Here is a 14,070-nt window from a genome sequence, read left to right on the forward strand (position 1 = left end):
AGAACTGATCAGTCCTGGGTGGTTGTAGAGTTAGCACAGAATATAGTTCTGTTCTCCGAAAAGCAGAGTTAAGGAAATCCTCAAGACCCCTATCCATCTTGGGAGATCACCTCCCGCAGGACTGTGCACCATGTCAGTGATAGGGTAACTCCCAGCCTAGGCTTTTTCCAGGCTCATGAGCCAGATGCTTTGCGGCACAACCTGATCACCCCCGTGGCATACAGGAGGCGATTGTCGCACCCAAGGAGTCAGCGGAAGGAGAAGAGGAAACCGAAGAGGAGGAGGAAGAGGAGAACATAGAGGACGCCCAGGAGCTCCTTGATGGCATCAAGGAAAGCATGGAGCAGAACGCAGGTGATGCCCAGAGAGCCGGGGAGCCAGAGCTGAGCCAGGCTCTGGGCGAGGCTTTAGCTTCCCCTCTGGTTCTAAAATGCTGTCCGAGGGCTGGAAAGATAGCACAGTGGTCAAGAGCTTCCGCTTGCTTTTCCAGCACCTACATACCCGTGTCGCAGCCTATAACTCTAGCTCCAGAGGAAACTGCACAGGCACCGCCCTCTCGTGTGCAAGTGCGTGCCCATTCACACACACACACACACACACACACACACACACACAAATAAAAGCAAAAGTAAAATCTTTTGTTAAAGCTCCTGTGCTGCAGAAAATATTACAACAACAAGATACATAGTCTATTATCTCATTTCCCAGAAAAATAATTTGATGACTATCTGGTAGTTTCCTAATTTAAAAAAAAAAAAAATGAATCAGGGGGTTGGCGGTGTAGCTCTGCGATAGTGATTCCTTAGCGTTCTCAGGCTGTGGATCGCAGCGTCACCTGCACATGATCTTACTTTAACACTGAGAGTCTACATGCTGCGTTGTAGTTAGTGCTTGCTTGGGACTCCCACATGGCAGGCTCTCGATCAGCTTCGCTGCTTTCTTCTCCCGTACTCCGCTCTTGTCAATCGCCGTTTCTGATGCCCTGGGGTTGCCTGGGGGCTAAGGGGACACTAGGTAACAAGGATACAGTGTCCTCAGATGGCAGAATGCACTGGAAGCTTGCTGCTCTTTTTTTGGGGGGGTGTCCTGTGGCATAGACCCTGACTGTCCTCCTTAGCCCTCTTAGGCGGTGGCTCTGTACCTTTCTAACACCGTGACCCTTTGATGCAGTTCCTCATGTTGTGGTGATTCCCCAAACCGTAAAATTATCTTTGTTGCTACTTCCTAACTGTAATTCGCTACTGTTATGAATCATATTGTAAACATTTGATATGCAGGGTATCTGTCATGTGACCCCTGTGAAATGGTCGCTCGGTCCACGTGTTGAGAACTTCTGCCTTAGAGATCGCTTCAGGAATACCACACCTCTGGCACCCAGATGGTACTCTTCCCAGTTAACCATCTCCCCAGCCCTAATGAAACAAGAGGGTCCCAACACAGTCAGCTCTCACTGCCTGCCCCAGAGGTAATGGCAACTGTGCAAAGGCAGATTTGAGTCACAGTGGCCCTTTGGGGGCAGATAGAGGGTGGACTGTTCATCTTCCAGCTCCCGACTTTATAGAGACAGAACAGGGCAGGGTGAGGGGATGCATGCTTAAGAAATCTTGATCACCACGTGACCCGGGGGGTTGTCCAGATCCAGGTTCTTCGGGACAGGATGCAGAAACCTTTGTCCCCAGAGAGACAAGCCCATTCCCATGAGATGGTGGTTTGGACTTTGGGGTGATCCGTGAGGTCTGTCTGTGAGGTTCTGCCGTTTCCAAATCCAAGGTGACCGCAGGCTCAGAACAACCACTGTCATCACTGTGACCTCAGCCTAGAAGGGGGGTGACATGGGGCAGGCGGTTAGCATGGCACTTTTTAGAGGAGTTCCTTGGGTGGTCTAACATGCCTGTCTGCAGAGCTCAGTGGGAGTCTGGCCCAGAGTGCAGAGGACGGATGAGCAGTAACTGTGGAGGAGATGCCTGCCTTCCAGTCTGCTTTTAGTTACCCTGTGGGCCCAAGCGAGGAGTCGGGGGCTTTTTAAGCAAAAGCAGTTTCTTAAGTACCTGCTCGCCCAGCCATGGCACTGACTGCGAAGCATCCCACACAGGGGACACGCCACTGCTCAGGGCTCTTTGATCTGCTTCAGGCTGTGACTCCAGCCCTTGAGTGTCTAGTTACATCCCCTTGCCTTTTAAGATCTCTGGCCTCCCTGTTCTCTCTCTAGTTGAGGTTACCTCTTGCTCTCTTGCTACAGGCCGGCCTGATCTGAACATACATACCTCAGTGCAACCCCTGATCTGGGCTTGTTTCTGCCTTGTTGTGCCCAAGAGGAAACAATGTTTACATAGCGATTTTCCGGAGGGGAAAGAGGCCAACACAGAAAACAGGCTAATGTTTGAAGATACAGTGAGGCCTCTGCCTTGCCCAAGAGACCACAGTCTGGAACTACAGTCTGGTTTTAGAGTCTAATATAGCCCTAGCTTTCCCCACAGCTGTCGCTCTCTCTTGGGGAGGGGAGGGAAATCCCTCAAGATAAGGCATTCCACAGGAAGGAACTATGGAAAGAATCTGCTGAATGGAATGTTTAGGGGCAGTAGGAACATTGTGGCTGGGGTTTAGGTTGAGGTTTAAGAACCTAAACAGGGCACAGTGAGCTGCGCAGGCTTTTGAGAAGAGGCCTGGACAGCCCCATACACAAGTGAGACACCCCTACAGAGTGAGACAACATTGGCTCTACATTGCTTCGTTTTGGTGTTTTGAGGTAGGGTCTCCTTATGTAGCCTAGTCTCTCCCCAAACTCACTATTCTTCTGCATGGCCTCTCCTAGTCGGCACCCCAATACACACACACCCCACTTCCTACACACTTAGAGGTGTTTATCTGGTCTTCTCTTACCCTAGGACGATCTTCAGTTTCTCAAGTATGATGATTAGTTTTAATTGTCAACTCGACACAACCTGGGATCACCTAGGATGACAGTCCTGGTTAGGGATTCCCCAGATCAAGTTGGACCGTGGGCATGTCTGTGGGAGATTGTCTCGATTGTTAATTTTTTAGAGGACTAGGCCCACTCTGGGTGGCATCATCTATCCCTTAGGCAAGGGGCAGGACCATATAAGCATAGAGGAAGAGCTAAGCATGCATGCATTCATTTCTCTCTGCTGGCTGTGGATGATGTGTCTAGCATTTTAGCTCTTGCAACTTTGGTTTCGCTGCCCCCATGAGCCACTAACCTGTAATTGTGAGCCAAAATAACCGTTTTTCCCTACACTGTTTTTGTCATACTATTTTAATCACAGCAACAGAAACGAAACTAGGACACCAGGTTTGTCCACAAACCCCCTCCTGTCCATGTTTACTTGAACTGAGAACATGAACCTTGAGTATGTTTGAACAAAACAAGACCTTTGAACCCTCTGCAGGGACAGGGGTTCAGCATACCCAGGGAGCTCACCCTTCCCTCACATGACCCTCTCAGTTCCAAGGTCTCCAGCAGCACCCGTTTCCCGGCCCCACGGGGAGGTACACCACAGCCTGGTCTTAGCTCCCACCCACATCTGCCCTTCAGCCGGAATGCCTTACCTATGAAGTCACTGTGCTTGCTCGGTGCACCTACGTCCACAGAGCTGAGTCTGGCTGGTGGGGCTTCTCGGGGAGTCTTTTACTAAGAATGGAGAAATCTTCATGGTCCTCTTCACTTCCCCGAGTACAGGATACTGGAGAATCTTGGCTTGGCAGCTACTTTTTAAAAAAAAAATATTTTATTGGATATTCTCTGTATTTACATTTCAAATGTTATCCCCTCCCCGCCTTCCCTTGGCAGCTACTTTTAAACCCCATTTTAGTCATTATAAATGTGGATTAAGAGCAACATTTTAATTATCATTAATATTGGAAAAGACAGGGCTGGAGAGATGGCTCAGCGGTTAAGAGCACTGACTGCTCTTCTGAGAGGTCCTGAGTTCAAATCCCAGCAACCATATGGTAGCTTACAACCATCTGTAATGAGATCGGATGCCCTCTTCTGGTGCGTCTGAAGACAGCTACAGTGTGCTCACATATAATAAATAAATGAATCTTTTTAAAACGTTGGAAAAGATAGACTGGAAGTTAAAGAGAAGAAAACCAGAGTTGTGATTTAAAAGCTGCATCCAGTTGGACTTCATTCATTCTTTATAAAGTAGACAAGTCCAGCTCTCATGGAAAGACTGTGGGAAGTCCTAAGGTAGTGAAGCACGGATGGGCAGGTGGGGAAGCTGAAGGACCATCAGGAGTTGCAGGGTAGCCTGGAGTTAATAAAGAGACCCTGTCTGAAAACACAAAAGGGACCGGGGAGATGGCTCAGTTGATACCTTACTTCTGCTAGACCCAAGGACCTGAATTCAGATGCCTGGCACACATCTGTAGCCCTAACCTTGGGAGGGTGGGCGGCTGGTGACAGGTGGATCCCTAGAGCTGACTGGCCATCCCGATACCCACATTAGGGACCTCCAGGTTCAGGGAGAGTCCCTGTCTCAAAATCTAAGGCGGGAAGCAGAGCATGCTGGTGCACGTCTTTAATCTCACACTCTGCAGGCAGAGGCAAGTGGATCTCTGAGTCTGAGGCCAGCCTGGTCTGCATAGTGAGTTCCAGGATAGCCAGGGCTGTGTATAGAGACCCTGTCTCAAGAAAATAAAAATCAGGAGGAGGGAATGGAGCAATGAGGCTGCAGATTAAAACGCCTGTTGTTGTTGCAGAGGACCTGGGTTTGATTTCCAGCACCCACGTGATCACTCACAACCTTCCATAAGTCTAGTTCCAGGAGATACAGTGCCCTCTTCTGACCCTCTCACGCACCAAGCATGTACTCGGTGCATAGACATACATGTGAGCAAAGCACTCATAACAAAATAAATAAATAAATCTAAAAGCTTTTTTAAAAAAGTAAGATAGAGAGCAACTGAGGAAGACACCTCATATCGTCCACATGGACGGACACACGGACACAGACACACACAGAGACACAAACACACACAGGCACACACAGAGGAATCTTACTCTATCTTTGAAATGGAAGTTGACCAGGCACAGTATTCCACAACTGTATTCTTGGGAGGCAGAGGCAAGGAAACCTGGACTTTAAGGTCAACAAAACCACACCCCAAGAAGAACAAAGAAGAAAATGAAAAGTACTGGAAACATGCCCCCTCCTCTAGGAACAGGAATGTATCCGCTACGTGAAATAAGAAAGGGCTCACATGGAAAGCACATGCTCTCTTCTCTTCTGAGACTTTTTGAGACAGGGTCTTTCTAGGTCACCCAGGTTGGCTTGGAGCTCCCTGTGTAGCCCAGGCTAACCTCAGACTCTCAGAGATCCTCCAGACCTAACCTTCGGCATGCTGGAACGGCAGGCGAGTCTTGTAGTCTTGTTTGTAGAGCATCTTTTAGAAATAGGTCTAATCTAGAAGTTGAAGAGAGGAGAAGATGGATGGAGGTTGGTGGGAGAGGTGAGTCCAAAGACACGAGATGAGAGGACAGGGAGATGTGTCGGTTCAAGAGAACAGGCTGCTCTTGCAGAGGATCTGGGTTCATCCGATTCCCAGCACCCACACAGAAGCTCACAAGCCTGCACAACTCTAGCTTCAGAGGATTGGCCGTCTTCTTCCGACCTCCACAGGCACCGAGCACATATGTTGGTGCACATACGTATAGGCAAAAATACCTATATACATGAAATAAAAACAAATATCCCTTTAAATTATGTGTATATATATATATATATATATATATATATATATATATATATATATATATATATATGAGTTGCTAATGGTTGTTGCCCACTGCTATGTGAGCACTAAAGATTTAAAAAAAAAAAAAAAAACAGGGTTCTCCGGAAGAGCATCCAGTGCTCCTAACTGCTAAGCACCTCTCCAGACTCCAAAATAAATGTTGTTTTCTGATTTGTTTTTTTCCAAAATACAAAGTGGCAGATATAAAGCACGGCTTGCACAACATGAAGATTACAGTTTACATTCTGTTTGAGAGACTTTTGTTAAGCAGACTTTTGGTGCTCTCGTCACAGGTAAGAGATGAAGGACCTGTCTATCTGCTTCTCTATGGCTACCTCCCTATTTCCTGCATTCACTGCATATGCTGTACCATGACCCTCAAAAGAGCATTGTAACATTTATGCCTAAGCAAGTATGCATAAAGGGGCAGTCCCCTGTCTCAGACAGAGCTCAACGTTGTCCAAAGGTCATGAATGATCTCTAGGGAGGTGAGCATCGTCTAGAGAAAGGCACGTAGGCACTCCCTTAGGGTACCTCTCTTCATGACTTTTCTGTTGCTGTCATGAAACACCATGACCAAGACAACTTACAATTTACTTGGGCTTACGGTTTCAGAGAAGGAACTCTTGGGGACTCTTGGGAAGCATGGCAGCAAGCAGCAGGTGTGGCAGTGGGAGCAGGAAGTGGAGGGCTTACATCTTCAGATCCAAGCATGAAACCCAGGGAGAGCAAGAAGCCGGCTAGACTGCAAATACTCAAAGCCCGCACTCCCTCTGTCAAGGCGGAACCTCCTAAAGTTCCCAAACACGAACAGCGCTACCTACTGGACAACAGGGGTTCAAACACTCATTCCTGTAGGCAACATTCCTCATTCAAACCAAGCGTCGGCTATGCCTCTACTATTCCAAAATGAGCAAAAACTGCTGCAGGAACTCCATTCTTACCTACCGGTCACACCTCTCTTTCTGAATGAGCAGAAAGTCACGGCAACCCTCAGGGTTTAAAACAAACCAGATGAGTGGGTGAGCATCTTTATACCCCAGAGCTAGGCATCGAGTGTGGAGACAGGGTGGCTAGGGCGTGCTGGCTACCAGGCTCGCTCCGGGTCCTGTGAGAGAACCTATCTCAAGGGAATGAGGTGGAGAGTGAGGGAGAAGGGCCCCCAGCATCTTCATATCCCCCCACATACATGTGCACATGCACATTCTTCTACACACGGAACAGAGGTAAATAAACAGACCCTCTAGAAAATGAGAGCCAACTGCTTAAAAGGTCCAGGTTCAAATACTAGTAAGTCACTTACTTACTTATTTATGTACTTATTTAATTTTGGATTTATTTCTTTACTTATTTCTTTGTACCAACTACAAACCTTATGGGTATGGAATCGTTAGGGGGAATCTGCTTATGCTAAACGATACCTTTGACCTCTTTTGCTTCTTTCGGCATGGACTTCTGAAGGACAAGACTTTCTGATTCTTCACTACTAGTGACCTGTGTGGCACGGGAAAGTAGAAGGGAGTCTTGGGGCTTGCTTTGCTTTTTTTTTTTTTTTTTTTAACATTTGTTGTTCATTTGTTCATTTTGAGGCAGAGTCTCATGTAGCCAAGTTGGCCTTAAACTGGCTATATAGTAAAGGGTGGTCTCGAACTCCTGATCCTCCTGCCCTTCATTTCTGAGTGCTGGGATTGAGGTGTGTGCCACCATACACGGAATGTGGTGCTGAGGACTAAACCTGGAGTCTAGTGTGTGCTGGGCTGGAGATATATGTGTATATAATATATATATATGTGTGTGTGTGTGTGTGTGTGTGTGTGTGCGTGTGTGTGTGTGTGTATACATTATATATCTATATACGCCTAGGCTGGTCTGGAACTCACAGTGTATCCTGGATTGAACTCAAACTCCATATTTTTAGTGAGATCATTTATTTTGTGGTCATTTGTAAAATGCTAACAAGCGAGGACCCCCAAACTATTGATTTCACATCACAGACTCCCTGGTAAGCTAAAGGTGCAATGTGTGCCCTGGAAGAGTCTTTGGGGCTTTGCCAGACACACTGCTTTTTAGTTCTCATCAAGATGCGTATAGACAGGCTGTGTCTGGACGTGCCCCCCGCCGGGAAGTAGCTGGCTGTGAAGGAATCACAGCACATTGCCACAGAACTACTGAGCCCACTGCAGAACAGACTCCTCCCTCCCAATCTCTCCTAGCAGTTTCCAGGAACTCCAGGTTGGGGCTAAAGAAAGAACTGACCAAAGGTCAGTGACCTGGAGCAGGGGGTGTGAGGGGAGGGGGTGTGGGGACAGAGGGTGTAGGGGCAGGGGTGTGGGAGCAGGGTGTGCACAGCCTGATTATAGCCTCATTTTTCTCGAAGGACTTATTTTATTAATTATTATTCAGGGTACCGGGAGTAGTAAATGCAGGGGCGCCCCCAGCAGGTGCCAAGCCTCTAGGCTCTGGCCTCAGCCCTTTTCTGAAGCCTTTGAAAGTCAGCTTGAGTTTGCTGTCCAGATCTAGCAAATATTTACCATGCACCTCCTTTCGTTGGGAAGGGAGTGGGTGGAGGTGTGTGTGTAAAACACAGGGCCTTGTGTGTGTCAAACACTCGCTCTACAGCTGAGTTATAGTCTCAGCCTAAACGTGTACCTGCTAGCACGTGCTAGCAAAATTTTAAAACATAGCTGCTGATGGGTTATTTCTCCGTAATTGAAACGAGCCAATTCAAACCAGACTAGATTGTATATAGACAGATTTATTGGGAAGCTGCTCTCTTGCCCTAAGGGTGTGAGACCAGGGATGTCGTCGAAATGGAGAGAGGTATACACCATGTGGGGTGTGCAGAGAAAGAAGAAAGAGGGGGGGAGAGAAAGAGATGGGGAGACCTGGAGAGAGGGCAGAGAGAGAAGGGAAAGAGAAGAAGGAAAGGGGGAGAGAGAGAAAGAAAGAGAGGGGAGAAACAGAGAGAGAAAGAGAGAGAGGGAGAGGGAAAGAGAGAGAGAGGAGGGGAAGGAAGGGAGGGAGAGAGACAGAAAACATCTGAATTATATAGGGAGGAGCCTCTGGGGGAAGGGCAGCCGTTCCCCTGGGCTGGAAAGTTCAGTGTTGGGGGCAGGGCATGCCAGGTAGAGACTGAGGGATGCTGAGAGAACCTGGGGGCCAAGTCTGCTTTGATGTGTAAAATATGTGCCTCAGTCCCTTGTCCCAGGGTTCAAAACCAAATAATTTTTATTCTCTTGTAATTATTGTCACCTCCTAGGTTCACTGCCTCAGTCTGCTAACCTAGGCCTAGTCCTGGAAGTTTCCGGCCTCTGTACAATGTTATCTAGGCCTCGAATGTTTGCAGCCTCTGAGACCGGCCTCTGAGACCTGCTGCTGAAAAAGCTCACCCTCTCTTGTTCGTTCTGCTCTCTGGCTGGCTGGTCAACTCAGCTGTTCTGGTTCAAAACTTCTCTCTAAACTGATTGACTCAGTCTGGTCTCTCTCCTGAGTTGCTCTGCTTGGCCTCATGCTAGCTTTGGCATGTTCTAATCTGTTCTGATCTGGTTCCTGCTCACTCCGGCTCGTTCTGTCTTCACCCGTGCTAGCTCGTTCTCTCTGTCAAACTCTCCCAGTAAAACCAACTCCTCCTTTTTTGCCTTTTCTTATCTCTTTCTCTCTGCACTCTCTCGGAACTTCCTGTTCCTCTCTCTTTTCCCTAGAGAATTGGGTGTCTCCTATGCTGTCAAATCTTTCTCTGATTCGTCACTTTATCTGCCACTCAATTGACATCACTTTCAAACACAGATGCTTTCTTCCAAAAACTACCTTCACCTTCATTGTAATCAAAGGTGTGTACCAAGGTTTTGTCTGTGTTCCAGTCAGAGGGATTAAAGGTGTGTGCTAAGGGCTGAGACACACCACAACTAGAAATAGGTTTGGTTTTTTTTTTTTTTTTTTTTTTTTTTTTTTCCCAGCAACTCTTGGGGTTTACAGGGTGATCAAATATCCTGCAATGCAGAGTACTGGAATACTGCCCCACTCAACTCCCACAACTGAAGTATTATTTACTACTATGTGCTGAGGTCAGAACTGAGGAGCAGTGAAATGGCTCAGGGGTAAAGGTGACTGCAGCCAAGATGGGGGCCTGGGTTTGATCTCCTCTAAGACCCATGTGGAAGCAGGAGAGAACCGACTCTCACAAATTGTCTTCTGACCTCAACATGCACCCGATGACACATGTGTACCCACAGAATAAATAAAATGTAAAAAAAATAAATAAGGAGGGGGGAGATGGAGAGATGGCTCGGAGTATGTGCTGGCCTTGAAGAGGTTCCCAGCACACCGGGCAGCTTATACCCACCAGGAACTCCAGTTCCAGGGATCCAATACCTTCTAAGGACACCCACACACACTTAATACACACAGGCATACAGCAACACTTCCGTACACATGCATGCGTGTAAGCACACACACAGAGGCACATAAATTAAAAATCAAAGGGAAGCTTCAGAGTGCTGGCACACAATTTTAACCCTAACACTCGGGAGGCAGAGGCAGGCAGATCTTTGTGAGTTCAAGGTCAGCCTTGTCTACAGAGCAAGTTCCAGGACGGTCAGAGCTACACAGAAAAACTCTGTCTGGACCCCCCAAACAAACAAACAAACAAACCACGTAAAACCAAAGGAAATTCTTCAAGCAGGTAGGACTTGACCCCACATGATGTCATTCTTCTCAGTCCTCGATGAGCTTCACACAAAAGTTGTGTCATGAACGGTTTCCCAAGCACCCCCGGTCCCTGCTCTTCCTTTTTTGTAGCTCAGTTCACTGCTGCTTAACTTTGCACTTAAATATGTCATGCTCAACCATGAAACAACAACGTGACTGAGTTTGACTTTAGGGGTAAAAGAATGGGGTCTTCAACCGCATGCCTGACCACACAACAGTCTCCGGAGGGGCTTAGAGCACCCTCACCTGTGTGGAGTGTGTGTCGCCATAACTTATATATTTATGGTTTTGTTTTTGTTTTCTAAATCAGGTCGGCTAGAAGACCAATATGTAATTCGATTTGTGAAAGAAAAGCTCAAATCTATGCCTTGTAGGAACCAAGGTTACATTTTGGATGGCTACCCAAAGACCTATGATCAAGCGAAAGACTTGTTCAATCGTAAGTGTGGGTGCTCTCTCTCCGTTCTGAGTGTTCACACTCTTAAATTGGAACCTTGTCATTTTGTTTGTCTTCTTAAATCTGTGTTTCTAATTTACTTTGCTTTTATTTATTTATTTTTACAGTCTTACTGTTGGGGAAATATTTGCCCAGTCAAACAAACAAACAGTGTGAGAGACTTATTTCTGACTCTAATGTTTTATTTTCTGAGAGGCTCAGGCTGACTTTGAACTCTCGAACTATATAGCAGTGAGTAACCTTGAACTTCCCTGAACTTCCTGCCTCTGCCTCCAACTGCTAGAATTTCAGCCACAGCGCGCTGCCCTGCTTGGTTTGTTACTGAGCTCATAACTTCTAAGTCCCCACCCCCCCACCTTGCATTTATTTACTGTAAAGACAGTTTTTGAGGTAATCATGCCATGGCATGTGTTTGGAAGTCAGAACAGGCTGCAGGAATAAATTTTCTCCTTCCACCATGTGAATTCTGGGGACCTCTTGTAACCTCTTGTTTTCTTTTTGTAGCACAAACACGGAGCACAAGATCTACCCTCCTAGCTGCGTGTGATAGGACACACCTTTAAATTCCCTGAACTCGGGAGGTTGAGGATCTCTGAATTGGAGGCCAACTTGGTCTCTAGATCGAGGTCCAGGACAGCCAGGGCTACACAGAGAAACCCTGCCTTGAAATCCATCCTCTTGAAGCTGTACCCCATACACTTTCATTTGCTTGTCTTTTGGTATAAGCCAGATCCTCTGACACTAGGATGGTAAACAGTCGGAGAGTACCTCACTCGAGTTTTATACGAGATCCTCTGACAAGGGGATTTTTCTTTTCTTTTCTTTTCTTCTTTTTTACTTTCCTTTTTTTTAACTTTATTTTAAAAAACAAAGATAAAAGAAAAAAATTTTAAACATTTTTGCATAAATGTATACAAATACAATTGTGTCACTGCTTGGCTTATTTTTTCTTTTTTTTAAGGTTTGATACTCTGCATTAAGGTCTTACTAGTTACAATGAGCAAAAAGTACATGTAAAACAGGATGTAACCCGGAATTAGTCAACGTTTTTCTTGGTGTGTAAGGATTGAGCATGACGATTTTTTTTTTGTTGTTGTTGTTGTTGTTTTGTTTTTGTTTTCTTTTTTTCTTGAACTTCACACAGTCTGTGAGTTGTTTCTGGGGCAGTCTGAGCCTCTGGGGTTAGCATCCCAATATCAGTGACTGCATATTATGTCTGTTCTTTTGTGACTGGGTTATCTCACTCAGGATGATATTCTATAGATGCAACCATTTTCTTAAGAATTTGGTTAAGTTATTGTTTCTGATGGCTGAGTAGTATTCCATTGTATAAATGTACCACAATTTTTGTATCCATTCATCTACTGAAGGACATCTGGGTTCTTTCCAGCTTTTGGCTATTATAAATAGCTGCTATGAACATTGTGGTGCATTTATCTTTGTTGTATATTGGAGTGTCTCTGGGGTATATGCCCAGAAGTGGAATAGCTGGATATTCAGGTAGTACTATGTCCAACTTTCTGAGGAATCGCCAGACTGATTTCCAGAGTGGTTGTATCAGTTTACAAGCCCACCAACAGTGGAGAAGTGTTCCTCGTTCTCTGCATCCTCGCCAGCATCTGCTGTCATCTGAGTTTTGGATCTTGGCCAATCTGACTGGTGTGAGGTGGAATCTCAGGGTTGTTTTGATTTGCATTTCCTTGATGGCTAAGGATGTCGAGCACTTCCTTAGATGTTTCTCAGCCATTCGATATTCCTCAATTGAGAACGTTTTGTTTAGCTCTGTACCCCATTTTTTAATAGGGTTGTTTGATTCTCTGGTGTCTAGCTTTTTGAGTTCTTTGTATACCTTGGATATTAGGCCTCTATCTGATGTGGAGTTGGTAAAGATCTTTTCCCATTCTGTTGGTTGCTGTTTTGTTTTCTTGACGATGTCCTTAGCCTTACTGAAACTTTGCAATCTCATTAAGTCCCATTTGTTAATCTTTGACCTTAGAGCTTGAGCCATTGGTGTTTTGTTCAGAAAATTTTCTCCTGTGCCTATGTGTTCTAAGGTTTTCCCTACTTTCTCATCTACCCCAGCGCCCCAACATCTAGATGTGACTCCTCCCCCTGTCTGTCAGAGTAAGAGTCCACACGTGACAGATTACAGCCACTGTCCTCGGCTGCTGCCACCCACATGATTCAAGGTGATAGCCTCGCGCCACTGATGGTTATATGCACATTTAACTCTATACCACTTACTCACACTTACAGTCGGGTGGCTTCCGGTGCCACTCTTCTTGCTAGCAATTGATTTCTAATTTGTCTGGGTGTGTTTGCTCTCTCTCTCTCTCTCTCTCTCTCTCTCTCTCTCTCTCTCTCTCTCTCTCTCTCTCTCTCTCTCTCTCTCTGAGACAGGGTCTCTTGTAGCCCAGACTGGCCTCAGACTTACTGTGTAGCTCAGGATGACCTTGGACTTCTGATGTTCCCGCCTCCACCCCCCAGGTACTAGGATTACATCTCGCTTGACAAACTTCCCACCCATTGGTTAGAACCTGTCCCTTTCTGTCTACCCCTGACCCAGGCAACCTCCAGGCCACAGTTTTATTCTGTGACATCAGGCCCCTCCTATACGGGAATCACACAATGCTTGTTCTCCTGTGACTGGTGTATTGCATTTATCTCCTGCCCTCGGGTTCTTCTGTGCTGTTGCCCCTCCTTTTAAAGGAGGGGTAGTATTCCACCGTCTACACACACGCAGTTTCTTTTCAGTTTGTCTGACAATGGGTATTCGTGTTAGGGGACGACTTCTAAGCTCAAGGTTCGGCTTAGGGCTGGTTTCTATTAATGGTTGCTAGTTAAACTAGGCCAGCAGGGCATACAGCTCGGTCCATAAGGTGCTTGCCATTCCCACAAGCCTGAGGAGCATGCCCAAGTCCTGGCCGGGCACACTGGCTGGTGGCTATCACCCTGCCATTGGGGACGTACAGACCCTTGTAGCCTGATGACCAGGCCGTCTAGCCAAATCGGTGAGTGCTAGGTTCCATGAAAGACACTGTCTCCCAAAATAAAGTAAGAGGTGACGAAAGAAGACACTCCACATACACCTCAAGCCTCCACATACATGTGCTCACAGCATCACATAAGTATCCACACCTACACACACG

At 46.5% G+C, this 14,070-nt stretch overlaps 1 protein-coding gene across 1 annotated transcript in view; it reads left to right on the top strand.

Annotated features, from left to right (window-relative positions):
• The window catches only part of AK7 (adenylate kinase 7), a gene marked incomplete at both ends in the record, with an annotated part of 58,308 nt that overhangs the window by 28,114 nt on the left and 16,124 nt on the right, over positions 1 to 14,070 (top strand). The window contains 2 exons of the mRNA XM_080923008.1: positions 225 to 354; positions 10,775 to 10,903. Coding sequence (XP_080779134.1) covers positions 225 to 354; positions 10,775 to 10,903 — 259 coding nt within the window. The remainder of the gene's footprint in view (positions 1 to 224; positions 355 to 10,774; positions 10,904 to 14,070) is intronic.

The sequence above is a fragment of the Micromys minutus genome (assembly GCF_963924665.1).
Source record: "Micromys minutus genome assembly, chromosome: 1".
Taxonomy (NCBI): domain Eukaryota; kingdom Metazoa; phylum Chordata; class Mammalia; order Rodentia; family Muridae; genus Micromys; species Micromys minutus.